The 27,183-nt window shown below is 36.8% G+C and overlaps 1 protein-coding gene across 2 annotated transcripts; it reads left to right on the top strand.

The window, feature by feature from the left end:
- Positions 1–1,100: 1,100 nt before the first annotated feature.
- Positions 1,101–25,670, top strand: Mael (maelstrom spermatogenic transposon silencer). 2 transcript variants are annotated; one of them, XM_076831982.1, is made up of 12 exons: positions 1,101–1,232; positions 1,375–1,467; positions 2,444–2,543; positions 3,762–3,917; positions 5,008–5,049; positions 12,686–12,810; positions 13,550–13,604; positions 13,705–13,846; positions 22,244–22,306; positions 23,035–23,167; positions 24,868–24,943; positions 25,483–25,670. In XM_076831982.1, the coding sequence occupies exons 1-12, from the start codon at positions 1,101–1,103 to the stop codon at positions 25,668–25,670; spliced, it is 1,305 nt and encodes a 434-aa protein (XP_076688097.1). The 2 variants fall into 2 exon arrangements, with proteins under 2 accessions (XP_076688097.1, XP_076688098.1); XM_076831983.1 differs by lacking the exon at positions 1,375–1,467.
- Positions 25,671–27,183: the final 1,513 nt, after the last annotated feature.

Genomic DNA, 27,183 nt, shown 5'->3' with positions numbered 1-27,183 from the left:
AATTCTATATTAGGTATGTTTTTAAAATTTTAGCAATGCCTCATAATTGAGAGGAGCTCATGCTAACAATGATAGGATGCTTTAACATTAGAAAAAACTAGCAGTATTAGTCATTATGTTAACAAACTGGAAGATATAACTGTATGGTTATATGAAAAATGTAGAGAAAGCATGTAATGAAATTTCAACTGCCATTATTTATTTTAAGATACATATATACATATAATACTCATACACACACTTAATAAGATGAAGAAAGAAAGCATTTACTCTGGGAAATACATCTAACAAGGAAATCCAAGAGAATCCACTGGCAGTATTTGAACCAGTGCAGACAGTTCAGTATGACTAAATACACAGGATCAACACTGAAATCAATACTTCTCTACACATCAGTAATAACCAATTAAACAAAGAGGAAAAAAAAGAAATCTTTCATAATAGCTCCAAAAGTATTGTGACCTATTAATAAAACTGACAAAAACTGAGCCATACCTTCATAAGGAATCTAAAAATTTATTCAAAGACTTAGTTTAAATCTCAGCCTCTTGCTGTGTTTCCTTCTTATCACATTTTTAAATGCAGTTAAAATGTTCTTTGTTGCTTCACTTGTTTCATCATCCAGTAAACTTCTTGAGGGAAGGACCTTATTTGTGGCGTTCCTCACTCTGTCTCCACCGAATGCCTCTCACAGTGCTCAGCAAATAATCATCACTTGCAGTTGTAAAACACCAAGGAACCCAAAGCGCCCACCAGTACTTATTCTCTACCTACTTGCACACGTGGTACGCAACAATGTACGGAAAATGCGGCAACCCTACCACGTGACAATGCTCCGCCCCCAATCCCTCCTGGCCAATTAGAACAGTTCACATGTGTGACACTGGCCCTCCCCACCCCAGGCAGCACGTGGTGGAATCTTCCGGTTTCAGGCTGTTTTTCCCCTCCTCGGGCCAGTGCGGCTGCGCGCTGCGCTCTGATTGGCCGAGAGCTGGCTGGCTGCGCGCGCAGTCGCTGCTCGGTTACTAAGGGCGGGAGCCCAGCGAGGGCGCTGGCGGCTTCTTCCGTCTCAGGCCCGCGTCGACGCCTGGACGCTCGCCATGCCGAACCGCAGGGCCAGCCGCAATGCCTACTACTTCTTCGTGCAGGAGAAGATTCCCGAACTGCGCAGGCGAGGCCTGCCTGTGGCCCGTGTGGCGGACGCCATACCCTACTGCTCAGCGGACTGGGCGGTGAGGCCGAGGGCGGTGGCTGGGCAGTTGGGCAGCTGGAGGCCGAGGGCCTCGCCTGGGCCTGCGAGAGGACGGGCAGGCGAGGCTGGGACGGGCAGGGAGCAGCCCGGCAAGGTCCTCACCTCTGGTCCTCCTCCCACAGCTCCTGAGGGAGGAAGAGAAGGAGAAGTACACAGAAATGGCTCGGGAGTGGAGAGCCGCCCAGGGAAAGGACTCCGGGCCTTCCGAGAAGCAGGTGAGGCCACCGGCCGAGGCCGCGCCATGAAGGCCGAGGGCGGGTGGAAGGCCGGGACCCTGCCTGAGCGCCGCACGGTGGGCCTCGGTCGGCCGGGTGCGTGGTGCGTGGGGCTGCGCTGGACGACCCCGGGTTCCCCCGCAGCCCGGGGCCATGACAGCTCTCAATTCTGGATGATTAAAGGTAGTTTGGAGGATTATTTTAAAACATTCCCTAGAACCAAGCCAGGTGCTGTGTTTTAAAGGCTGGAGCAGGGGACTGGGATATCTTGGCCAGGGGTATCTCACAGGTTTGAATGAGCTTGTCAGCGCAGTTTCCGAGCAGTCGGATGTCGCCGGAGTACTGAGATTTGTTGTGTTGCTTATTTGTTTCAGGAAAGTACAAGGTAACTGTAAAGGTGGTCTTCCCTTTCCCTCTGTTCCTTCCATTCTTACACTGTTAACACTGAATGAAATCAAGAGAGTTTTGCTTGTTTTTGAGAGATTTTATTATTTATGTTTGAGGAGAAGCTCTAGTCAGTTGAATTTGTACTTATATTTGTGACCCCTATTTTTTTTTTTTTAAACTATGATTTCTTCTGTTTCCCTTCAAAACTTAAGGTGTGTTGTATATATACCTCCTGTGGGACTTGGAGTTGGCACAGTCTGGTTTTTAAATATTAGAGTTCTTTGGGGAAAGGTATTCTTTGGGCCACTGGCCTGGCATAGGTGGCTCAGGAACATGAGCTTAAATCAAACTATTGTTGAGTTTGTTATTTACCATTCACCTTCTGGTTCAGTATACTTATAGCTTTTGCAGCATTCGCTGCCTTTGAATGTTGGTGTTAGTGACATATATGATTTTTCATTCATATATGATTTATTGGCCCTGAGAGGTTTCTGACATAATCTATAGGTTATTGAGAAATTATTTTGATGAATTAAAATGTTTGATCCATCCAGTTTTTAAGTGTGTGAATGATTCTTTTCTTCTTCAGAAACTTGTTTCCACACCACTAAGGAGGCCAGGCATGCTCGTACCAAAGCAGAGTGTTTCACCCCCAGATATGTCAAGTTTGTCTCTAAAAAGTGATCAAGGTAAAGTATTCCCAAAATATTTTGTTTGAATTTAGACACTCAAAACACTAATGATGTATTGGTCAGTAAAAACATTGTATTTTGATCCTCCATTTAAAAGTACTTGACTATAAGTGTTTAGATATTTATTATAGCTTTGTATAACCTTTAATAAAAGAAAATTTTAAAATTTTACTGGAGAGCTTTTTGTAACAAATGTTGTCTCTTGATTTCTATCATTCCAAATATTGTTGAATGTAGATACTTATTTGTATATAACTAAATACGCTTGTTATAAAGGTAGACAGGAGGAATAAATTTTTGAGATCTATTGTATCATGGGGTGACTGTAGTTAATAAAAGTGTAATGTATATTTCAAAATTGCTAAGAGTAGATTTTAAATGTTTGCATGACTAAATATGGGAAGTGATGGATATAAGCATGTTAATTAGTGCAGCTTAATCTACAATGTACATAATATCAAAATGACATTATATCCCAAAAGGATATACAATTACTATTTTTCAACTAAAAATAAAGTTTAAAAATAATATTCTGGGGGAATAGTAAGGGTAAAGGTGAATTATTGAGCTAACAGAAGAGAAATAGCTAATAAAGGGCCCTTGCTCTTTCTTCTGGCTGTTTTTGACAGTTGTGGTCTTTGTTTAACACAGAATAAATATTTAATATTTGTCTTAAATATGGCCAGTCCTGCTAAATAAAACACTTCACACATTCATACATTTTTTCCTCATTTATACTTGGCTTACATATATTGATAAAAAGCATAAAAGGAATGAACTAAATTTTCTGTAGTTTACAGAATTTACCCATTCTGCTTGATTTGTATTTGCTTTTTATTTGTTGAATATGGGTCCTGAGAGTCAAGACTGAGTGTAGCTGATTTATAAAATTGAATTATTCATAAATTTATTTTTATATAATATATAAATTATATAATTTTGTATAATAAATTTATAAAATTGAATAATTTTGTTACTTTAAACAAAGAGTGGTTACTATAATTCTTGATAAATGTAATTATAAAAATTTTGGCTTACTTATGGTGATACAAGCCAAAATTTTGTGAATTTTTTTCTCATTTCAGCTCACTCAGGAATTTAGGAACACGCATTGGTTCCAAAACTTTCTTCCTCTCAAACTAAAGAGGCTTTTGGGGAGGGATAGATATAAGACACTCATTTGTTCTTTTTGTCTTATGATTTTTTTTCTTGTAGCTCTCCTTGGAGGCATTTTCTACTTTTTGAACATTTTTAGCCACGGGGAGCTGCCACCTCATTGTGAACAGCGTTTCCTCCCCTGTGAAATTGGCTGTGTTAAGTACTCCCTCCAGGAGGGTATCATGGCTGATTTCCACAGTTTCATTAGTCCTGGTAAGTAGCCAGTGAGTGTAGATGCTAGATCAAAGAGCGTACTTTTAAAAAAATTTGTATTTGTATTCTTAAAAGCATTAATACAAACAAGTTCTTATAATAAGAAAAATTGAGGTTTTAGGTGTTGACATGGGGTTGTTGGTGTAGCTTTTAGCTTTAAGTAAGTGTCAGCATTGGTGAAACCTGCCTCTTGCTTTTCTGTTGCCTTACATTTGGAGCACTAGTTTTTTATTAAGTTGCTGTTTGTAACCTTGAGGAAACTACGAAACCATTAGCTTGTCATTGGGTGGCCTTTACAGGAAACAGATGAGAGTATGGAAATAGCTAGCACTCTCAAATTTTATTAGTATCTCTGCTTTCCATGATTCCACCCACAGTAATAGCCAGGTAGTTCTGAAGACATAGGATTTGGTTCAGTTTCCAAAAGGGTAGATGGAAGTTAAGGGAGCGTCATCTCCTTGAAGGTGAGAAGGGAAGGTTGAGAAAAGAACTTTGGCTTTAGTTTTGTCATTGGTTTAAATTAATTTTATATCTAAGATGATCTTTCATTTTTATATATTTGAAAAACTAATCATTCTGCTCACACTTGTGAGCATTGCTGCCTAGAACAAGTTGAGCAGTTTCTTTTTCCTTGTGTGTTATAAGGCAAACTGTGGAGGTCTTTTTCCTGCAGGACCTCAACCCAGAGCCCCATTCATGGACTTTTAAGACTCCTTTTGTAAAAGCTTTTTTATATATACTTTTATTTATTCATTTATTTATTTATTTATTTTTGCGTGGCGCTGAGGGTCGAAACCAGTGCCTCACGCGTACTGGGCAAATGCTCTACCATTGGGCCACAAACCCAGCTGGCCAAAAGCTTTTTTATTAGAGTATTTTTGTCTGTAAGGAGTAACTTTTGAAAGTAGTTTAGACAATATGCCAAGTTCTTGGGTAGTCTTTGCCTTTGGTTAAAAAACAAACACTGAAGGTTTAGTTTTTTGTATTTTCACATAATAAAAATTCCTACGCATGCTGTAACTTGGAATATTACTATAGTACAAGTAGGGAACTTCCAAATTTCTGCTTCTCAAAATATTTTGTATTACAGGAGAAATTCCACGAGGATTTCGATTTCATTGTCAGGCTGCAAGTAAGTATCAAGGAGTGGGAGAATGTAGTAGTTGATATGTGCTGTCTGGTTAGATTGTACCTTTAGCTGGGAAGATGGACTTCATGGAAACGGTAGATGGTGTCTGCAATCTTTGGAAACTTAAAACTTTTATAAACTGTAGTGTGATGTCTTTTCAGAGGGTGGTTTTATTTATCATATGCTCTATATCCTCTGTTTCAAGGTTTGCTGCTATTAGTGGCCAGGTACTTGGAAAAGTCTTTTGAGAAGGTCTCATTATCAAGCTTAGGACCATTTATAAGGGAAGTCCATTCAAAAAAAATATTTTCTAAGTTTATGGTTCAAAATAATAGAGTTGAAAAAAGAAAGTAGTTTGAGTTTTTAGATGAGAAAAGCAAGTTTTTAAATATTTTGCAACCAAAGGGTATGACTATATGTATACCTACCCTTTCAAACTAAACTCCTTTCTAGAAACTATGTTTTAAGCAGTTTCCAGTTGAATTAGATTAATAGTCATAATAGGTTTATTTTTTAATTTACATTAATTAAAAAGTGTCATTGTTTGGTTAAGGACCATTGAAAGATTCCTGTTTTTATTTCTCTCTTTTTAGTTAACAAACGTAGATAAGTAATCTGTAGAAGTGTTTATAATTAGAAGTACATTTTCAAGTCTGCCATAAAAAGCAGGTATATTGTGATTCTTGTAATATGGTGTCTTTCCTATAAATGCCAATATTTTGACCCATTTTTACTTCTCTGTAATGATTTTTTTCCTAGTCTTGTGAAAAATATGTACCAATTCATTTTTTTTGATTATCTTTGAAACAGTATTATAAGTTGTGGAATATATTGTTTAAGGTTATTTTTTAGTAGTTCTCTTAATGTAGTTTTTGATGAAAAATAGTTTGAGGTTATTGAACAAAGAAAATGGTAATTAAAAAAAAACAAAAATAGAAACTTAGCCAGTAAACTAATTTTCACATTTTTACTTATGCTTTGTTTCTGGTTTGTTCGTACATTGGAATCCCTACTGTGTACCAGATAATCAACTGTGAGTGTCACTGGTTTACTGTTCCTGTGCTGTCTTGATGCTGATAAATCCTTTTTAAAAATCTATTTTAAGGCTACTTTTACAACATTTTCAAATTAACCAAGTGTATTTTTTTTCTTTTAAGAAAAAAAATGTCTTTTAAAGACTAGGAGTATTTTCTTTTTTTAAAATACGTTTTTAGTTGTAGATGGACATGATACCTTTATTTTTATGTGGTGCTGAGGATCGAACCCAGTGCCTTCCATATGCAAGGTGAGCACTCTACCACTGAGCCACAACCCCAGCCCAGGAATATTTTCTTAATTATTTAATCCAGTTGAAACTGAGCACAGTGTTTCTCATTGAGGTAATCTCAAAATGTTTGGAGCTCACCAATTTAATAACCCTGGGAAATGTGCCAATTAAATATTATAAATGACAGAGTGACAGCTATGTCGACATAATAACTAAAAATGCCTGTGCTAAGGTAATTGAACTGACTGGGAGGAGACCATGTTATCTACAGAGTACACTGGAGCAAATATATGTGTGAGTGTGTGTGTGTGTGTGTGTGTGTGTGTGTGTGAGAGAGAGAGAGAGAGAGAGAGAGAGAGAGAGAAAGAGAAAGAGATCCATTTACATAGTAGCTAAATATCATGCATCTAGCCCTTTTGTCTCTGCTCTCTGATCTTTCATGGAGTAGTAAGTAACAATAAGTGAATGCTTCCTGGGCATTAGAATCAAAGAATTTCAGGATTGGAGTGATTTTGATGTGGAGTCCAGTTCCCTGCCCACTACTGTTTTCCTCTGGAGAGGTACTGCAGGCTCTGTGTGAGCATAGGGTCTTGGCTCTTCTTCACTTCAACCAGACCATCTCTGCTTTTGTTCATTTTACTGGTTAATATTAAAACTTGTCTTTTTACAAGCTTTACTTTGAAAGAAACAAAGCTTTGAATTTGAATACTGATGTTAGCTTTCAACCTTAAAACTCCATCAGCTTTTCAAATGAAGCTTCATAACACACACACAAAAATATAACATTCATTTAAAGGGTAAAGAGTATTAATGGACAGCCACGCATGGTGGTGATACCCATAATCCCAGCTCCTCAGAAGACTGAGGCAGAAGGATGGCAAGTTAATAAAACCTTGTCTCAAAAATAATATTTATAAAAATGGTTGGGGATATAGTTTAGAGGTGAAACAGATTGTGTGCATGTTTCTGTACCTGCATTTGATTGCAAGTTGTCTTTTACCCATTTTTCTATTGTAGTATTTTTCTTTAAGGTTTATTGTGTATTTTACCTGCTTACTGATTTTATGATTGTATAGATACCTATTTTCGTGTAGATACCTATTTTCAGTTCATGTTTTGTGTGTTTCATTCTTTTTGGTCTGTTAAGGAAGAAAAGTTTTTGTTTTCAGTTTGCCAAATGTATTAATCTTATCAGTTGTGAGTTTTAGGTCCTGTTTAATAATTCTCCTGTACCTGAAGGTTATATAGTCAGTTTTCATCTTAATCCAAAAATTATAGAGTTTTGTTTTTTGTATCCAAGTCCTTTCCATCTGTAATTGACTTGTGTAGGTTTGAGGTAGAGATTCAGTTTCATTTTCCTCCATGTGGTTCATCAGTAGTTTCAGAATCATTGAGTAATCAGTTGGTTCATTGAGTAATCAGTTGGTTCATCAATAAGCAGTACCACCTGTATCCTATAAGGCTTCTGTTGACACACATGTCTTCTATTCTTTTTATTCTGTTGTTTTTGGTGCCACTGTCATACTCTTAAACATAATAGTTTGGCAATACTTCAGATCAATCCCCAACACCTTGTTGTCCTGGAATATTATGGCTATTTTTGACTCTTTATTCTTCCATGTTCAGTTTTATAATTAGGTATTCATTTTCACAAAAAAGCCTGTTGGATTTAAATTGGAATCACCTTTAAATCTTTAGCTCATTGTGGAGAAAAATGCTATCATTATAATATTTATATGAATATGCAGCACATTCTTAATTTTGAGGCCTGTAATGTCTTTCAATTTTATAATTATAGTAGTCTTAATACCTCTGTTAAATTTATATTTTGTCTTACCTTTTTACTACATTATAAGTGATATCATCTGAAATTACATTTTCTAATTGTTTATATTTTTTTTGCTGCCTAACACTAAACTTTTGAGTTTTTGTGAATTCCTTATCTGTGAAGTCACTTTTTTTCTAATCTGTTTTGTTTTAGTATGTTGGCTAGGACCTCTAATTGATGATGTTTCACCAGTAAGGACTGAGGATGCCATTTGCTGTAGTTTCCTTTTTTTTTTCCTCTCTCAGCCTATCTCCTTTTTTTGTTTGTTTTACTTTTATCAAGAGAAATTTCCTTCTCTTCCCATTTTGCCTAGGGTTATGTCAGCTCAGTGTTTTAATGAATGCTCTCTGCATCTCCAGTGATTTGTGTCCTTTGTTCATATGGTGACTTACTAATTTTTTTTTAATATTTTAATATTTATTTATTTTTGTTCTCGGTGGACACAACATCTTTGTTTTGTATGTGGTGCTGAGGATTGAACCCGGGCCGCATGCATGCCAGGCAAGCACGCTACCTCTTGAGCCACATCCCCAGCCCGACTTACTAATTTTTGCTGCATTTTTATTGGTGCATTATAGTTATACATAATGGTGGGATTTGTTAATATTCATACATGCACACAGTATAACAATATAATTTATCCAATGTCATTCCCCAGTAGTTCTCCTCTCTTGCCCCTCCTCCCTCTTGCTGCTCCCTTTACTCTACTGATGTCCCCTTGATTTTCATGAGAACCTCCCATCCCTTTCTCCCCTCTTGCTTCTGCATATGAAAGAAACATACCACCCTTCTGAGTTTGACTTATTTCAGTTTCATCCATTTTCTGTCAGTGACATAAATTGATTTTTCTTGATGACTGAATAAAACTTCGTTGTGTATATACACCACATTTTCTTTATTTACTCCTCCACTGATGGACACCTATGCTGGTTCCATAGTATGGCTGTTAAGAATTTTGCTGCCATAAACATGGGTATGCATGTATCCTCTATAGTATGAAGACTTTAACTCTTTAGGATAAATATTCCTCATCTAGAAATGGAACCACTGGTACAGCTGGATCATAACGGTGGTTCCATTGCTAGATGAGGACCCTCCATACTGACTTGCATTGTAGTTGTACTAATTTATACCAACTGTGAAAAAGTGTTCCTTTTACTCCACATCGTCTCTAGCACTTAGCATTATTTGTATTCTTGATGGCTATGTACTCTGACGGGAGTAAGGTGAAATCTCAGGGTAGTTTTGATTTGCACTTCCCTAATTGCTAATGACAATGAACATTTTTTCATGTTGGCAATTTGTATTTCTTCTTTTGAGAAGTGTTTGTTTAGTTATTTGCCCATTTATTAATTGGGTTATTTCTAAGTTTTTTGAGTTCTTTATTCTGGATATTAATCCTGCCAGAAGAATAGCTAGCAAAGATTTTTCTCCCATTCTGTAGATTCTCTTCATATTCTTAATGTTTCCTTTGCTGTGCAGAAGCTTTTTAATTTGGTGCTGTCCCATTAAATCTTTTTTTTTTTTTTTTTTTGAGGGGGTACTGGGGATTGAACTAAGGGGCACTTGACCACTGAGCTGCATCCCTAGCCCTATTTTGTGTTTTATTTAGAGACAGGTTCTCACTGAGTTGCTTAGTGCCTTGTTTTTGCTGAGGCTGGCTTTGAACTTGTGATTCTCCTATCTCAGCCTCCTCAGCTGCTGGGATTACAGGCATGTGCCACGGCACCCAGCCTGGTTAACTCTTCTCTTGTTACTGTAGCTCTGTAGTATAATTTGAAGTCAAGAATTAGGATGCCTTCTGCATTGCTTTTTTGGCTTAGAATTGCTTTGGCTATTCTGGGTCTTTTGATGCCTTTTTTTTTTTTTTTTGAATGGACGATTGAACCCAGAGAGTCTGTACCACTGAGCTACATTACATCCCCAGCCCTTTTCATTTTTTATTTTGAGAGCGTCTCACTAAGTTACTGCGCTGTTCTTAAACTTGCGATGCCCTCCTGTCTCAGCCTCCCAAGCCATTGGGAGTAAGGGTGTTTGCCACTGTGCCCAGCTGGGTCTTTTATTCTTCAGAATGAATTTTAGGACTGTTGAGTTCTGTCAAGAACTTCATGGTATCTTTTGAGGGGATTGCACTGACTCTGTATATTGCTTTTGGTAGTATGGCCTTTTTGACAGTATTAATTATGCCTATCTGTGAACAGGAGAAGTCTTCTATCTTGGGTTGTCTTCAGTTTCTTTCTTCAGTGTTCTATAGTTTTTGTCGTAGAGGTCTTTCATGTTCTTGAATAGATTTATTCCTAGGGTTTTTTTTTTTTTAAAGGCTATTATGAATGGGACTTTATTTCTGATTTCTTTCAGCAGATTCAATATTGTTATGTAGGAAAGCTACTCATTTTTGTGTTTTGATTTTGTAATCTGCTCTTTGGTGAATTTGTTTATTAACTCTAGCAGTCTTTTTGGTTGAGCTTTCTGGATCTTCTAAATATAGAATTAGAGCATCTGCAAACAGTAATAATTTGGCTTCTTCCTTTCCTATTTGTATCCCTTTTATTTTCTTCTGTCATTTAATTGTTCTGACTAGAATTTATACTCCTGTATTAAATAGGAGTGGTGAGAATGGACATCTTTGGTCCCTGATTTTCAATAAATGTTTTCAGTTTTCCCCCATTTGCTATAATGTTGGCTTTTTTTTTTTTGTAGATAGCTTTTATGGTGTTGAGGTAGGTTCTTTTTATCCCTAGTTTCTTCAGTGTTTTTTTTTTTGTTTGTTTGTTTGTTTGTTTTAATTGTGAATGGGTACTGAAGGCTTTCTATGCACCTATCAAGATGACTAAGTATTTCTTTTTACATGATGAATTTAATTTATTGATTTGTTTATGTTAAGTCATAGTTGCATCTCTGGGATAAAACCAGCTTGGTTATGATGTACAGTCTTCTTACTTTGTCGTTGAAAATTATTTGCTAATATTTTATTAAGGATTTTTGCATCTAAGTTATCAGTGATATTTATATGTAGTTTTCTTTCCTTGATGTGTTCTTATCTGGTTTTAGTATGAGTGTGATACTAGCTTGATGGAATGAATTTAAGTGTTCCATCCCTTTCTACCTCATAGAATTATTTGAGGTTCATTGGCATTCATTTTTCTTTAAAAATTTTGTAGAATTCAGCTAAGAATCCATCTGGTCTTGGACCTTTCTTTTTGGAAGTCTTTTACTACTACTTCTCTCTCATTGCTAGTTATTGGTCTTTTGAGTTTTCTGTCTTCTTGATTCAGTTTTGGCAGGTTGTATATATCTATATATATCCAATTCTTCTAGGCTACCCAGTTTATTGGAGAATAAATAGTTTCTAATGTTCCTCAAGATTTCTGTGATGTCTCTGTGATTTCTCCTTTTTTATCTCTAATTTTATTAATTTGGATCTTCTTTCTTTTGGTTTTGCTAGGGGATGATCAGTCTTGTTTATCTTCTTAGGCTGAATTCATCCTGCATTCTCTTTTTTTTTAAATTGTTTTAGTTGAACATGGACACAATACCTTTATTTTGCTTATTTATTTACTTTATGTGGTGCTGAGGATTAAACTCAGTGCCTCATATGTGCAAGGCAAGCACTCTTCCACTGAGCCATAATCCCAGCCCCCTGCATTCTCTTCTTATAGTTCTTAATTTTACATTGAAATTCATAATTTGAACTTGTCAAACATAAGCATAATTATTTATCTGGAGTACCTGTGGATCTTTATCAACTTTATTTTGATTCTCATTCTTGTCTTTTTGTACTTGATTATAAAGTATTTGAAAAAGTAAGTAATTTGGGACCTGTAATATTGTAATCTTCCTCCAGAGTAATTTGGGACCTGTAATATTGTTATCTTAGCTGGGCTTCTAGAAACTGTGCTTCTAAAAGTTTGAAACCCCAAAACTGCAAAAGCACACTGCTCAGCCACTTGCTTTCTCTTTTGGAACTGGTAAAATATCCCAAGGGAAAACTTTTCCAAAATTAGCCTTGCTTCTCTGGATTTCTGTATTCTTGTGTACCTTGACTTAGTAATTCTTTACTCTTGTCATATGCTCTTAATATTCCCAAGGGATTTTATTTTTTTTCCTGGATAATTCAAATTATTTGGTCTATTCTGGAAATGAAAGTCTTCATCATACAACCTCTTAAAAAGTAGTCATTACTACAGTGTTCCCCAGCCCTACTAATAAAATATTCCCAAGAGGCAACATGGGAATAGTGAAAACACTGCAGGCTTACTCACTTAAGCCTGTGTTTTGGGTCCTGACCCCACATTTACCAACTGTTATCTTTCTCTACCCATTTCTGGGATTCTCAGTGGCCTTTACTTTTGTATATCATCAATCTCCTAAAGTGACTAAGACTATGAATTAAAATGTTAAGTACCTAAGCATACCAGCACATGGTACAAGTGCTTAAATATGAACTACCCACTATTCTCTTCTCTTACTCCTACTTCTAGACTACACCCTAATATTTATATTGTTCAAAGTTTGAACTTCTACCTCCTTTTTATTTCCTTCAGGTGATTCTAGTCACAAGATTCCTATTTCAAACTTTGAATTGGGGCATGATCAAGCAACTGTATTACAAAACTTGTATAGATTTATTCATCCAAACCCAGGGAACTGGCCACCTATCTACTGCAAGGTAATTTCCAGTTAATAGTTCTTAAGGTATCCATTTAGATACCGGAACATCCACAGAAAGCACCTAGAAAAAGAATTCTTGTCTGTGTATTAACTCTGTTTGTGAAATTAATTCTGAGTAGTTTCAGAGTGATTAATATATAATTTCTTTTCTTTTAAATTTCACTGATTTGGGAGAGATTTTGAAGACTATAAAGCTGAATATATTTTCACTTGGATAGATAACATATTTTCTGAGCTCTTCCTTTTGAAATATCTGCAGTGTCTTTTTAACCTGAAGAATGGATGCTGTATTCTGAACATCTATTATTCCACACAAAATTGTCTTTTACAGAAAGTCTAACATAGCATCCCCCCATTTTTTGTAATACTGAGAGAAAACTATGTTATTTATTTTATCTGAATTCTTCTAGGCTAGGAGTCAGAGAAATTGGGTTTTAACTTTTGTACTTATTAATCATGAGCAGATTATATAATATTTTCCTTCTTAATAGTTTTATGCGTTTGCGTATCCTAAGTCTCACTTTGTTAGCATTGCTATGTAAATGTAACTGGTGAGTAGTAACAATAGTTTTTTTCTAATGTATGTCACTTTTTTTTAATAGTTCTCATTTAGTTATCAAATTTTTCAGTCTTTATTCCCTATATCTCCCTCCACCCATTTGAGAGGACAGCATTAATTAATTAAAAGCAACTTAAGGTAGGCATACAATACAAATAATTTTTTTCCCCTTGTCCAGTCTGATGATAGAGCCAGAGTCAATTGGTGTTTGAAACGAATGGCACGAGCATTAGGTAAGTAAAACTATGGGTCACTGCAGAAGTGTGTTATAGTACCTGTTTCCATTTTGATACACACCTTCACTAATTGTGTTTTTTTCTTTACATATGGAAGAATTCAGGCAAGATCTAGAACTTCTCACTGTAGAGGATCTTGTAGTAGGGATCTACCAGCAAAAATTTCTCAAGGAGCCCTCAAAGACCTGGGTTCGAAGCCTCCTAGATGTGGCCATGTGGGATTATTCTAGCAACACAAGGTATTAATAGTGATTTTGATAAGAAAGTTACTTTGGCTTTTTTACTGAATTATATTTTCTTAGAATTGGTATTTTTTTTCTGAGAACATATGGTAGGGCTAGTTGTTTTTGCCTTTTTGAGCAGTTTTTTCTATTAGACTTTGTATTGTATTTTTTTGAACATAAGACTCCATTGATTATAAGATAAATTGTTACTTTGTGTACCACTAAAAACAAATGGAACTGCCAAATAAACTGACTGTTCTCTCTTATCACTTAGAGTTTCTGTACAATGAAAAGAGTGTTTTTAAATTTATTAGATTTCTTTTTTACTGCATGAAACATTTTTGTGCTTACTGATAAAGGAACATGTAAAATGAATACATTGTCTGAAGCATTTTTTTATTTTGAAATAATCTCAGATTCACTGAGAAGTTGCAAGAATAGTTACACACACCATTCTTCGATTTCCTAGTTAACATTTTAGTACATTCTCATTACAGTTTTGTCTCTGCACACTTTTCGTAAACCACTTGAGAGTAAGTTGCTGTCATCATGATTATTTCACCTAAATACTTCCATGTGTTTCCTAAGAATAAGAACATTTCTCTTACATTACCATAGTACAGTTACACAATCAGGATATCGCCAATGACACTGCCTAATCTGAAGACCATATTCATGGTCTCAGTGGTTTAGAGAGTTAGGTTTCCATAGTGTCTGGAGCAAAAAACCAAAAATCAAGCCAGAGTACAATCCAAGAACACAAATAGTACTTTGTCTCTTTCAAAGCTTTCAAAAACAATTCCTTAGTTTTTCTTTAACTTTCATGATCTTGACATTTTTTGAGAGTACAATCCAGTTGTTTTATAGAATGTCTCCCAGTTTGAGTTGGTCTGTTTTTCTTCATTGTTAGTTTAAGGTTATGCATTTCAGGCAGGAATACTACAAAAATGGTGGTGTGTCTTCTCAGTGTGCCATTATGTGGCAGTATGATGCCAGTTTGTCTCATTCCTGATGATCATGATAACTTTGTTATTTCTTTAAAATAGTGTCAGTCAGAATTCTTTCTTGAAAAGTTACTATTTTGTACCTTATTAATAAATATTTTGCCAGGAAATGCTGTGAGATTAGATCACTATTTTGCTGCTTGAATTTTCATATCCATTGATGATTTAGTCTAAATCATTTACTACTATGTGAAATAGTGGTTTTTCTAATTTGATTATTTCTTTTGCATTTTTTAGTTGAAATTCTGTAAGAAAGAGCTTTTCTTTTTCACTTTTTTTTTTTTTAATATATTGACATTAGCATGGACTCATGGATTCCTGTTTTATTCAGTGGAATCTAATCTGTTATTACAGTAATTTATTTTTATGCTCAGATTGTTCTATATATGGCCAGTGGGAAGTCCTTTAAAGCAGTGGTTTTGTTTTTTATTTTTGTTTTTGTTTATGGCACTTAGAATGAGCCACATCCCCAACCCCTCCTCACCTTTTTCCTTTTGGAGATGGAGTCTCACTAAATTGCTGAGGCTTGCTTTGAACTTGGAGTCCTCCTGCCTCAGCTTCCCAAGCCACGGGGATTACAGGCATGTGCCATTGCGCCCAGCTTCAAGCAGTGGTTTCTGTGTCCTGACATTGACTCTTCATTCTTCAGGTGTTTTTGATTTCTGGCACCTTATTTTCCAGCTCACTTTGTAATCTGCTCCACCCTGAATTAGCTATGATTCCAGCCATCTGTGGTTCCTTATTCACTAATGATGGCATTGAGGGTTAGGATCTGGGTGCTAGGCGTGCTGTTGATTCCTTACTAGAATGTCATTGATTCTAGGTCTTAGTGCAGACAGTCAGGAAATGTGTGTGTGTGTTCACACACACCCTCCATGTACATGTATCTCTTCTCTTTTTTCTCTGTATCTTGCTATGAGTTTGTACTGAACCTAAGTTCCAATGCAGTACAATAGAGTTGTGTTGCATTTTCTTATTTTTGTACTTCCTTTCTCTTGAAAGTGAGAAACCTGGATCTCATATTTTTACTTCCTTGTTCGATCCTAGAATGCATTGAAAGTAGGTTCAGAGTTAAATGGGGCACTGTTATAAAACAAAAGAAATGGCAATTATGATTTGTTTATAATTGTCAGATGGCATGGAGTCAAAGTAATGTTCAAAAGTTATTTGAGTTATTTTGTTTTCTACTTCAGTGTAGTTAAAATAAGTGTTTAAAATAAGTTTTATGTGTTTAAAATAAGTTCATTTGCTTGTTTATATTCTGTGTTTTTGTTGATTTAGTTATTGTTTGAAATTGTGAAGTATGATCATTTTTCAAACAAGATATATGCAGATGTGTCCCTTCAGGCCATCTCCATAACTTAAAACTGGACTCTTTATAGTGCTGAGTTGTATCCAAGGACAGGGATATCTTGCCATTGGTCAAATCTACTTTTGTGTCTTTCAGATACATTTGAAATTTTTCCCACACAGATTGTGTATATCTGGAATTGGCAAATTTTTTGGGGGGGGGACGGGGGAGCAGTTTCTTGATAACTGTTTTTGCTATGAAAGTGAGTTTGTTTAGGCTTTCTAATTCTAATGGAATAAATTTTGATGAATTGTATTTTTGTAGGAAATTATGCATTTTATGTGGAATTCTAGGTGTATTTGTTTACAGGTTTGCAAAGAAGGTATTCTTTAAAAAATTTTAAATTTCTCTTGTTTCATTGGTTATCTTATTTCTTGTATATCTGTGCCATCTTGTTTTTACTTAAGCCAGTGTGTGTGGTCTAGATCTGTTTTTTTGTTTTTTCTCATTTTCAGCTTTTGTTCTCTGTACTCTGTAGTTCTTTTTCTACTTTGGGGGTCAAACTTTAATTCACTCCTCTTGTTTGGTTTTTATTGTATTTCATCATTGTTTTCAGTGGATCCTATTGATTCTGAAATGCAGTATTTTCATGGGTCATTTTTAATAAGTTCTTTAATTTTCATGACAAAGCTTTTAAATGTCCAGGTAAGCCTTCCTGAGTTTTGTTTCTGTTAGTAAATTATGTTGCTTTTGCATTATGATCAAAGAGTGTTTTCTGTAACATTAGTAATTTTATGGAGTCACTTGGCCTTAGGTTTGGGGAGTTTGTTTTATTTTGTTTTTGCTTAGTATATAATCAATTTATGTGGCTTGTTGTATGGGCATGTGAGAATATGTTTATTTTTGAGGTCACAGCATTGCTGTATGTTCATAAGGTCTGCATTGATTATTGTGTTAGTCAGCTTTCTGTTACTGTGAAATACCTGAAATGATCAACTTATAAAGAGTAAAGCTTTATTTTGGCTCACAGTTTGGGGGACTCCAATCCATGAGGGCTTTTGAACCTGTGTTGAAAGTGAATCGTGGTGGGAGTAAGTAGTGGGGAAGTGAGAGGGGAAGAAACTTGGCTCACAGTCCTTGGAGGCCACACCCCCAGGAACTTGGTGACCTCCCTCTAGACTCTACCTCTCGAGTACCCCACTGGACATCAGGACTTCATTAGTACAGAGACCTTTGTGGGAATGTTCCAGATCCAAACTATAGCAGTTATGTTGTTTGGATTTTCTTGTTGCTTTACTTTGACTTATCCAATTGCTCTATCTTGTACTGAGAGTGGCATTTTTACAGTCTCATGTAATTACTGTGTTTCTGTGTCATTATATCTTTTGCAGTTTGGGCTAGCTGCTATGTTTTTTGGTGCCTGTACATAAAAAGTTTGCTGAACTTTGGTATTAGTGGATTGATGAAAGGCTCACAGGAATAGTAAGGGGAAACTGTTTCCTATGATACTTTAGGCACATTAGTAAGGAAATGCTTTGCATAGGAGGGGCCTGTCACGGAGCTCCATAACATAGTAAGATTCTAATGTATGATATTTTACAAGGGAGTTTGGGTTGCAGTGAACTCTAGTAACTGATTCAAACCTGCTAATATAAATGAAGAGGACTCATTTCAAACGCTGCTCTGAGACATATGTTAAGAAGACTGTAGTTGGTAGTAAAATTTTGAAAAATGTCTCTTAACTCTAGGACTAAGGGGCAAGTTTATATTGGTGAAATGAATGCAGCTAGACAAAGCAAGTATTTATTATTATCTTTATGTTATTATCTTTATGCTTCCTGTAAGAATTCCTGTTGGGTTAATTCACTGTCTAACCTACTGATGAAAACAGGTGTATCCTTTACTTAACTGATATTTATTGAGCATATCCTTGGTGCCAGACAGTTATGCTACTCACTGTGCTTACGGTGCAAAAAGTAATATGCACACTTGTAATCCCGCAGCTCGAGAGTCTGAGACAGGAGGATCATGAGTTCAAAGCCAGCCTCAACAAAAAATTCAAAATAGGGCTAGAGATGTGACTCAGTGGTTGAGTACCCCCAAGTTCAATCCCTGTCACCCAAAAAAGGAAATTAATGTGATCCCTGCCTTTGTGAAGCTACCAGTTAAATGGGAAAAGGACATGGGTTAGTGGTTTTGAAATGGTAATTTTAGCTTATGGTAAGTGCTAAAAAAATCAACAGGATACTTTTAACAGGTGTTTGGACTGCTTTATAAAATGGTCAAAAAAAGCTGAGAACTGAAGCAAGAGAAAGATGAAATGAGGAGGGGCTCAAGGCCTTGTTAGGAAGGAATTTTATCAAATAGTGAAGGGTGGTAGGTTAGGTTTCTAAAAGATGTCAGAGTATTTCATGATTGTATTGGAAGGACACAAATGAAATATGGAGCCTGTGATGGTTAGATAACCAGGCAAGCAGTGACTTGGCTTATAGATAGGTGACATCAGAGATGGAGGGGAATAGGTTGATTTCACATTGTTTAAAAGTAGGCCTTCCTGGTGGCCTGGGCACAGGGAGAGAGAATGGAAAGAAAATGGCAGATGACATAGAGAGGAGCACATTTAATACATTCGGAGACACTGGTGAGGATCAGATGGACCCTGCAGCATGCAGATGAGATCACCTAGACAGAAGGCAGAAAGAGAAGATGATTCAGCACAGCTCTAACCAGTTTTGACATGTTAAAGTGGGCAGAAGCTGAGTTTTTGAGACTGTAGTATCTCTCAGTGTACAGTTGTTGTGATGTTAGGAAAGTTCTCATAGCCATCATCAGTGTTAATTGAGGGGATCCTGAATGCAGTAACTGCAGATTTCCTTGAGTTACTCTTTGAGCCCTCTATTTGTTTTCGTTCCCTGGATTAATTCATTTGGGGGGGGGGGAGTTGTAAATTGCAGTCTGTTCTGGATGTTTTCATGTTGCAGGCTTTCCTTCAAGTGTGATTGTTCCTGGTTATGTTCATTATTAGAAATGAGGCTTCAAAGCCAAGTAAGTATCCATTGTGTTCAGTAGGGATATCAACTGACTAGGCTTGGCTGTTAGGAAATTAGACAAGCAAGCTTGATAATAAATTAGAGGTAGAATCCTAGTTGCCAGAATATAGAGACTTTGCTTTAGGGTTTCAGCAACCACTTTTGCTGCCTGGTTCTCCAAGTTTAGTTTGTTCACCCCTTTGCCTGGAGTTGGAGAGGTCCTCTGTTCTTCGTACAGAAGTTCAGCCTCAGTTCTTACCTCTGTTCTGTGGAGAGGGACATGTCCTCTTGAGAGTCCAGTGCCTCTAATAGATAGATCTTCTCCTGTTGCTTTCTCTGTTAGCACTGAAGGATATCAGTTACTGTTCTTCATTTTTCATGAATTTGTTAAATCTCTTCATCTCTTCCATGGAGATTTTTTCCCCTTTTTTGTTAAATGAATACATGTTACCTTTTTTTGGACTGGTAATTGAACCTAGGAGTGCTCTACCACTGAGCTACATTCCCTGCCCTTTTTTATATTTATGTATTGTTTATGTATCTATTTGTCTTATTTATCTTTTACCTTATTTAGATTGGTAGGTATTGGGGATTAAACCCGGGGATGCTCTACCACTTATAAACATTCCCAGTTCTTTTTATTTTTAGACATGGTCTCCATGAGTTGTCTAAGCTGCCCTTGAACTTGTGATCCTCCTGCCTCAACCTCCCAAGTAGCTGGAAGTACAGGCATGTGCCAATGCACCCAGCTTACCATTTGTATTCATTGTCATTTTCAGAGGGTCTCAGAAACAATAGGAAATAATTTTGTACATGTATTTAATTCACAACCTTAAACTAGAAGCCCCAGCAATAGTAGTATTCAGAGAAGTAGTTTATGTTTTGACGTTGTTTTCTTTAGTCCAGTTTAATGACTTTAGTCCAGTTTTTATATTTAACAAAAATTTGAGTAGTTCTTTGTACATAATGCATTAAACTAAATTCTGAGGGAAGTGTGGAGAAGTGACATGAGCATCCCTGCCCTCTGCCTTTTGCCTCGTGGGAGCAGTAGGCATGTGAAGACACCATTCGGATGCCCCATTTTCAGGTGATGAGAGAGGTTCAAAAGATGATGATAGAAATGAGAGAGAAATCACTTTATATGAGTTTAAAAACTCTGAAATGTTATATGGAATTAATGTTTGATTTGGTTCCTCTGGAAAGATGGGTAAAATTTTTATGAGCAGAGATTTCAGTTAAAAGGAAGATTTTTCCATAAGGTTCAGAAATTACCTGAACAGTGACTTCAGAGTGAAGCACAGAGATGGTTGAAGAAAAACCAGTGTGTCCGTTTGACTAGAGCATTACGTAGCTATAGCTGGATGGTTCTGAAGGCAGGATTGGCCTTGAAAAGCGGAAGGAATCATAACCCTGAAACAGGAGGGCAAGAGAACACCAGGACTGTCAACGGCTCTGGTGGAGGGAAACAGTATGGGGGATTTAGGAGAAAGCTGTGAGCCTACTCAGAAAATGTGAGACACTGGGCCTGATGTTAGAATTTTGGAGTGGACATTCATAAAGGAAACATCTGAGACAGGTTACAATAGGAGCTAGATTGGAGGCTGCACAGCAAGTATTAATAGCTTAACAAAGTACATAGCCAATCTGATTTTCAACAGATTTATAGAGTGAACTTTATTAGAAGAACACTCATTTTTAGGGAATGGGTATGATTTGGAAGTAGGAAATCACAGATCACAACAATGCTATGTTTTTAAATACTTATTTTTTCAGTTGTAGTTGGATATCTTTTTAATTAATTAATTTATTTTTTATGTGGTGCTGAGGATTGAACCCAGGGCCTCGCCCATACTAGGTGAGCGGTCTACCACTGAGCCATAACTCCAGCCCCAACAATGCTATTTTTAGTAGCAGTACAATATCAGATTGAAGATGTTTTCCCCTGGGGTCAGTATTTTGTAGGTTTGGTTGGTTGGTTTTAATCCTTGAATATGTTGTTAGTTTTTCAATTTCATTTCAGTTCTGATCTCCAGTTCTAATCCTTCATTTCAGTTCTGCCCTCTCATTGCCTAAAAATGTGTTTATGAGGTAGATACTCTTGGGCCTCAAGTTCTAGACAAGGATCAAAACCAGTTAGAAATTAAAAGTTACGTAATTCTGTATGGTTGCATACAACTTAGGTTTAGTTTTTTATTTAAGTTTAGGATTTGGAGGTTTATGAAGAACATTTCCTGGATCACGTTTCTTTGGAAATAGTGGGGGAGTTTTAACCTTATTTTAGATAAGACTTTCATTCTGTTAAATAACTCATCAGTGTGAATGCATATCACTGACACTTTATATTTACTGCAGAGCATGTTTGCAATTTGAGATGAATATTCTTGCTAAGTTTACTCCAGTTTTGCATTATGCAAATAATGCTGTTCTGAATCTCAAAAGACTGTGTACTCAATGAAAAGACCCACAGGTTTTGTAGTGGTACTCATCAAGTAACATTGTGTTGAACCACACAACTTATTTATTCATTTCCTCTCCAGCATTACCTCCTGAGGTCTCCACTCAAACATCGCCACCTCAGTGAGCCCCTTCCTAATGTTTATATCATCCCTTCTTACTTTTTCCTCCTTAGGCTGTATCATTATAACTTAATATCTAATTTACTATGTATTATGCTTGCATATTTTGGTTATTCTCCCCACTAAAAAATAAATTTTGTGTTATCTGTTTCTTTCAACACTGTATCCCTAGTGCCTAGAATAATGACTGGCAAATAGCATGCTCTCAATAAATGTTAAATGAATACGTGTTATCTTTAGTCACTGCTGTGCCTCTGGAACACCCATTTTATTTCTGTTTAGGGTTATGTGTAATTTGTGTAGTATCATGACTCTGCATCAAATGAGATAACATAAAATCTGGGTTTTTTAAAAAAAATCTATTGTGTATTAAATTTAGAAACCTTAATCTTTGAGTAATAGTGTGAGTTTTTCTTAAATTATTTCAGCTAGGCAAGCTAGAAGTCTGGCATGTGAAGACCCTTCAGCAGTGCTGCTTCAGTGAGGATATTAAGGTCCATTTTTTTGTACAGGTGCAAGTGGCATGAAGAAAATGACATTCTCTTCTGTGCTTTAGCTGTTTGCAAGAGGATGGCGTAAGTTGGGGAAGGAGTTTCTTCATAATGCTGCTTTTTGTGCTGAGTTCCTTGGTGTCCATTTTGCTTACTCTTGGGCAGGTGGGTGGGTCTGTTCACCCACCTTACTATATTTTTGTTAAAAAGAAAAGGTGGTTGTTCATGTTACTTCTGGCCTACCGCCCATGTCACTATTCACCGACGCATTTTAGTAAATCTTCAGAAGCCTGCACTGAAACCTTTCCTCCTCGGAGTCCTGAGTGCTTAAGGACAGCACTTCCTTGTGGAGGTGCTCCAAAAGCATAGACCTTTCCTCTCTTCTTGTAGTGAAAGCACCTTATAGTGAGTCCCGGATCTCTGGGGGTTCTGCTAGTCTCTTCACTTAGCAGGCAGTCGTGAGTTCTGAGGATTAACTGTTCATGGTTTTAGTTTTATATCTGCTTCTGCCCTCTCATTGCCTTAAACATTAGAGAATCCTGGTCATCTTTAACCTCATTCCCATTCCTTTATAACATACCTAAAATAGAACCTGGCAATCAGAAGATTGCTTACCCAGTAATAATCTTTTATGATATGAATTTTACTGCCTATTTCCAACTTATTTCTAAATCTCTAAATTTTCTTTTTCCCCTGTGCAATTAAAAGCAGTGTCTCTCAGATGCTTGCTTTTTGAGAATTTTAAAATATGAATGCTTTCATAGTGAATTGGATGAGAGTAATATAGTGGGCTTTTTGTCTTCATTTTAAAGGTACTGCATCAGCAATTCCCTGGCCACTCTCTTTGGAATCCAGCTTACAGGAGCTCATGTACCACTACAAGATTATGAGGCCAGCAATAGTGTGACACCCAAAATGGTTGTGTTGGATGCAGGGCGTTACCAGGTAAGGACCCTAGGCTACCAGAAAAACCTAGATCTTTTGACAGTTCTTTGAGGAAAGTCTGTTTACCCTTTTGTTTGTAAATAAACTGACTTTCCTCTCCGGATGCTGCTTCTGTTAGTCTTCTCAAATGATGACATCATCCTCCCCTTCCTTCATCATGGGCTTGCATTTGAAGTAGTTGACCTTGATTTCAGCTTCCAGACTTCTTCATTCCTTCTCCCTAAAACCTATAGGCCTTTGACTCTCATGCTGTCTAGGCAAGAGTACCTGACAACCCTTTTTGGATTTAATATACACTTAAGTTGGTCCTCATTCTTAGAGCAACACTGGTTTGGGAAAACAGTTTTCCTGTCAAACTTCTTTGAGTTTCCCCATAGGTAATCTTTTCAGCTACCTGACCTCTGAATTTCTGAACTTCCCTTCCTCCAGTGTCTTCCACCATGGAAGTTTCCATTCCTGGGATCAGACCCTAGACCCCAAAGGTATTTTCTTCATAATCTCAATTTCAGACATGATCCTCTATGACTATCTTCCTCTGGTACTCTAGTGCCAATGATTATTTGACATATGTAGTTACTTATACAATTACTTATGCCTCCACTGTTTTACACTCCTTTGGACCATGCATTGCACAACCCCAGGGCACCTTTCACACATATGAAGATGCAGCCTCATTACCTCCTTCTGTCCCACCTTAGGTTCCCTGGTCTGTCACTTGTTCCTTGCATACATTGTCAGCTCCATTAGGCCTCTTTTCTTAATCATACTTGGTTGACAGAAACAACCCTGATTAACTCTTCCTGCCCTGTGGAGCTACATGAGACTGGAAATAAACCAGTATGCTGACTGGTCTTTCTTCATTTTCATTACCACCAACCTCAAGAGGGCCATTGATGTTGCCTGGCTATTACCCATGCCTCTAGTTTGGTTGCTCTCTCACTCTCCTTGACATTCTTGTATCTTCCATCACCTCTGCTCTAGCTGACCCTGATGACTCCTCTTTAACTCTAAGAAAATAGAAGCAATCGGGAGAAATTTTCCACCTATTCCTACCACTGCACCCACCACGTCCTCTGCTTTCATTCCTGTATTAATGAGTGGATTGTCTGTTTTCTATCTAAAACCAATCTGTTTATATATTAGATCTCATTCTCTTACTAATCAAGGACATACATAACACAGTAACTTATTCTTATTTCTTGTATCGTGAGGGTTTCACTCTGTTCTGAATCTTATTGGCCAACAACCTCATCTTTTTAAAAAAAAAAAAAAAAAAAAAAAATACTGGGCACAGTGGCTCATGCCTGCAATCCAGTGACTCTGGAGGCTGAGACAGGAGGATCTTGACTACAAAGCCAGCCTTAGCAACTTAGTGGAGCACTTAGAAACTCAAGGAGACCCTGTCTCTAAATTAAAATACAAAAAAAAAAAAAAAAAAAAAAGGCTGGGGATGTGGCTCAGTGGTTAAGTACCCCTAAGTTCAATCACCAGTACCAAAAAAAAAGGACCCTGTAATTTCTGATGTCCCTCCAGAGTACCCTATATCTCTCCTTCCCTTTGCAGCAAAAGCTGATAGACACAGGAAAACTATTTGAAGTCTTAGTTTGCATTTGTAAAGAGTAATTTGAAGTAGACCATCCAATATTTGATAAGAAATAAACATTTCCCCCCACCCCTGGTATTTTCCTGTTACTTTACAGAAGCTAAGGGTTGAGAGTCCAGGATTCTCTCATTTCAACTCTTCTAATCAGGAACAAAGGTCAAACACAGCCACTGGTAAGCATCTTAAATTTTATAAGAAAGTACATTACAGAGGTTTTAGGGCCTTAAAGCTTACTAAGATCCTAGCTTACTAAGCATCAGATGCTCCCAGATAAGCTTTAGGATATAGGAAGCTTGTTGAATTAGGTGTTTTGCTTGGCATTAGCACCTTATACAATTTGATATGTGCATTTTTTTATCACTTTCATGGAGTATAACTTATTCCTCAGACTTTTGTTCAGGGTATTAGAAAAAAAGATTGTAGCCACTATGGTTGTATAATTTTGATGTGGTGATATATCTTTTGGGAGATGAGAAACTTTAAAAACTAGTAACATGAAATTTCAAGTGGTGCTTGAAGAACTTCAATTAGGATTTTCTGCTCTAAAAACAAAAGGGAACATTTTTCTGCCTTTGCCTTTACATAGAATTTTTCTTTTCATTATCTATGTAAATAAGGCTTAGAGGCCTACAGTAGAATGAGAGTCAGCAATTAAAGTAGTCTTTAGAGAAAAATCACTACATTTCCTTTTATTATATTTTCAATATCCTAGGTGATTACCCATCTGGGGTGAAAATTTCAGGCCAAAACAGCAGTGTTCGAGGAAGAGGGATTACCCGCTTACTAGAAAGCATCTCCAATTCCTCCAGCAATATCCACAAATTTTCCAACTGTGAGACCTCACTCTCACCTTACATGTCCCAAAAAGACGGGTATAAATCTTTCTCTTCTTTGTCTTAATGATGGTACTTTTTTCAATTTCTGGAAAAATAACAGGCCCAACTTCCCTTCTGACTACAGTCGTATTAAACACATAGATCACATCAATGATAAATGTCACTACTCTAAAGACTATGTAATTTGTAAGGAAACTCTGTTTCATAGATTAAAAATAATTGTGGTGGGAGAAGATCTTGGCATTCCTGCTTTTTTCCTTTTGAAGCTTATTCTGTTTTCTGATGGTGTGATGGGCATGCCGTTGAACTTCAGTATTCTATAAGAACTGTGCTTTAGGGACTGTTATAAATTAGTAATTCTCTCCCCTGCAATAAAGGTATTTTGAGTATTAATCTGTTTCTTCCTATTATGAAATATAAGAACCTTATACTGGAGATCTTGAGGCTATTTGCATTGCAGATACCTAAGAAATTTAGCCTTTAACAAAAAATAAAGTTGTGCTACTTTAAAAAGTTTTTGAAATAAGCTTACTCTGGCAAAAGGAGTCATTTGAAGATGAGAATTCAAAAGGAGAAAAATTATGTAAGTTAATCACCTGGCTGGATAATGACTGAATTCTAGGATTTGGGACCACAGAACTCAAGGAAATATCATACTGTATCAGGTGTCTACCCAGTGACTGACCCCCACTGGCTGATATTCTTAACCTAGTGTGGAGTATTAAGTAGTCCCAGAGGAGGAACACAGAATTTTGTTTCCTTTGGAACCAGAGCCAAGACTATACTCAACATAGGCAGAAACAGCATTCTTACTTAGGACTGTCCAACCTGAGACCTTGGTCCCTCTGATTACGCAGAATCACTTAAGGTGTGTCATGAGACTCTGAAGGGAAAAGGTTTTTCTTTATACATATAAATCTCCTTTACTAACTATTGAGTACCGACTTAGTGGATGTTTTATGTTTATCATCTTGTGAAATCCTTATCAACCACTCTGAAGGAGATACAAAACAATAGCACTATCAGCAGCCCTCAAGTTGCACAGCTGTTAAGGAAATGAAAGTTGTTCCTAACCCGGGTCATTCTGATTCCAGATACCATGCTCCTGACATAGCATCCTGCCCTCTAACTCCCTTCCCCCCCCCCCCATGACTAATACCAGAGGTTTGAATAAGAAACAGTAGACTGTATGTTTCTAATAACAGGGTTTTTTTTTTTCTCTAAAAACTTCATATTCAAGCTTTGGAATCATTTTATCAATTTAAAAAAGCATAATAATAATTGGGTTTCCTGAGGAAGAGGAAGGAAGGTCTAACATTATAATTCAGCCCCCTAGCCATGTTTTCTTTCATTTGTAGAGAGAAAAAAGGATAAAAAGGGATCTCATGAAAGTAGAAGGGAGACAAGTTGGGTAGAGGAAGGGGATCTGAAGAGGAAGGAGAGGAGGAACTGGGGAGTGAACTTGACCAAATTGTTATGCACGTGTGTAAATCCCACTATGATGCATTATTATGTACCATGAAAAAAAATTTAAAATATGCTTAACACAAATTACAAGGATACTACTGGGATGGTAT

Source organism: Callospermophilus lateralis, chromosome 13 (assembly GCF_048772815.1).
Source record: "Callospermophilus lateralis isolate mCalLat2 chromosome 13, mCalLat2.hap1, whole genome shotgun sequence".
Taxonomy (NCBI): domain Eukaryota; kingdom Metazoa; phylum Chordata; class Mammalia; order Rodentia; family Sciuridae; genus Callospermophilus; species Callospermophilus lateralis.
Note: the sequence above shows the minus strand (reverse complement) of the source record. Positions and strands in the feature narration are given on the sequence as shown.

Bases quoted from the DNA above. Each gene is read 5' to 3' on its own strand.
- Mael (XM_076831982.1), top strand. From the start codon at position 1,101: ATGCCGAACCGCAGGGCCAGCCGCAATGCCTACTACTTCTTCGTGCAG. The intron at 1,233-1,374 runs GTGAGGCCGAGG...CTCCTCCCACAG, and splicing joins ACTGCTCAGCGGACTGGGCG to CTCCTGAGGGAGGAAGAGAA. The intron at 13,847-22,243 runs GTATTAATAGTG...TTTTTTGTACAG, and splicing joins GATTATTCTAGCAACACAAG to GTGCAAGTGGCATGAAGAAA.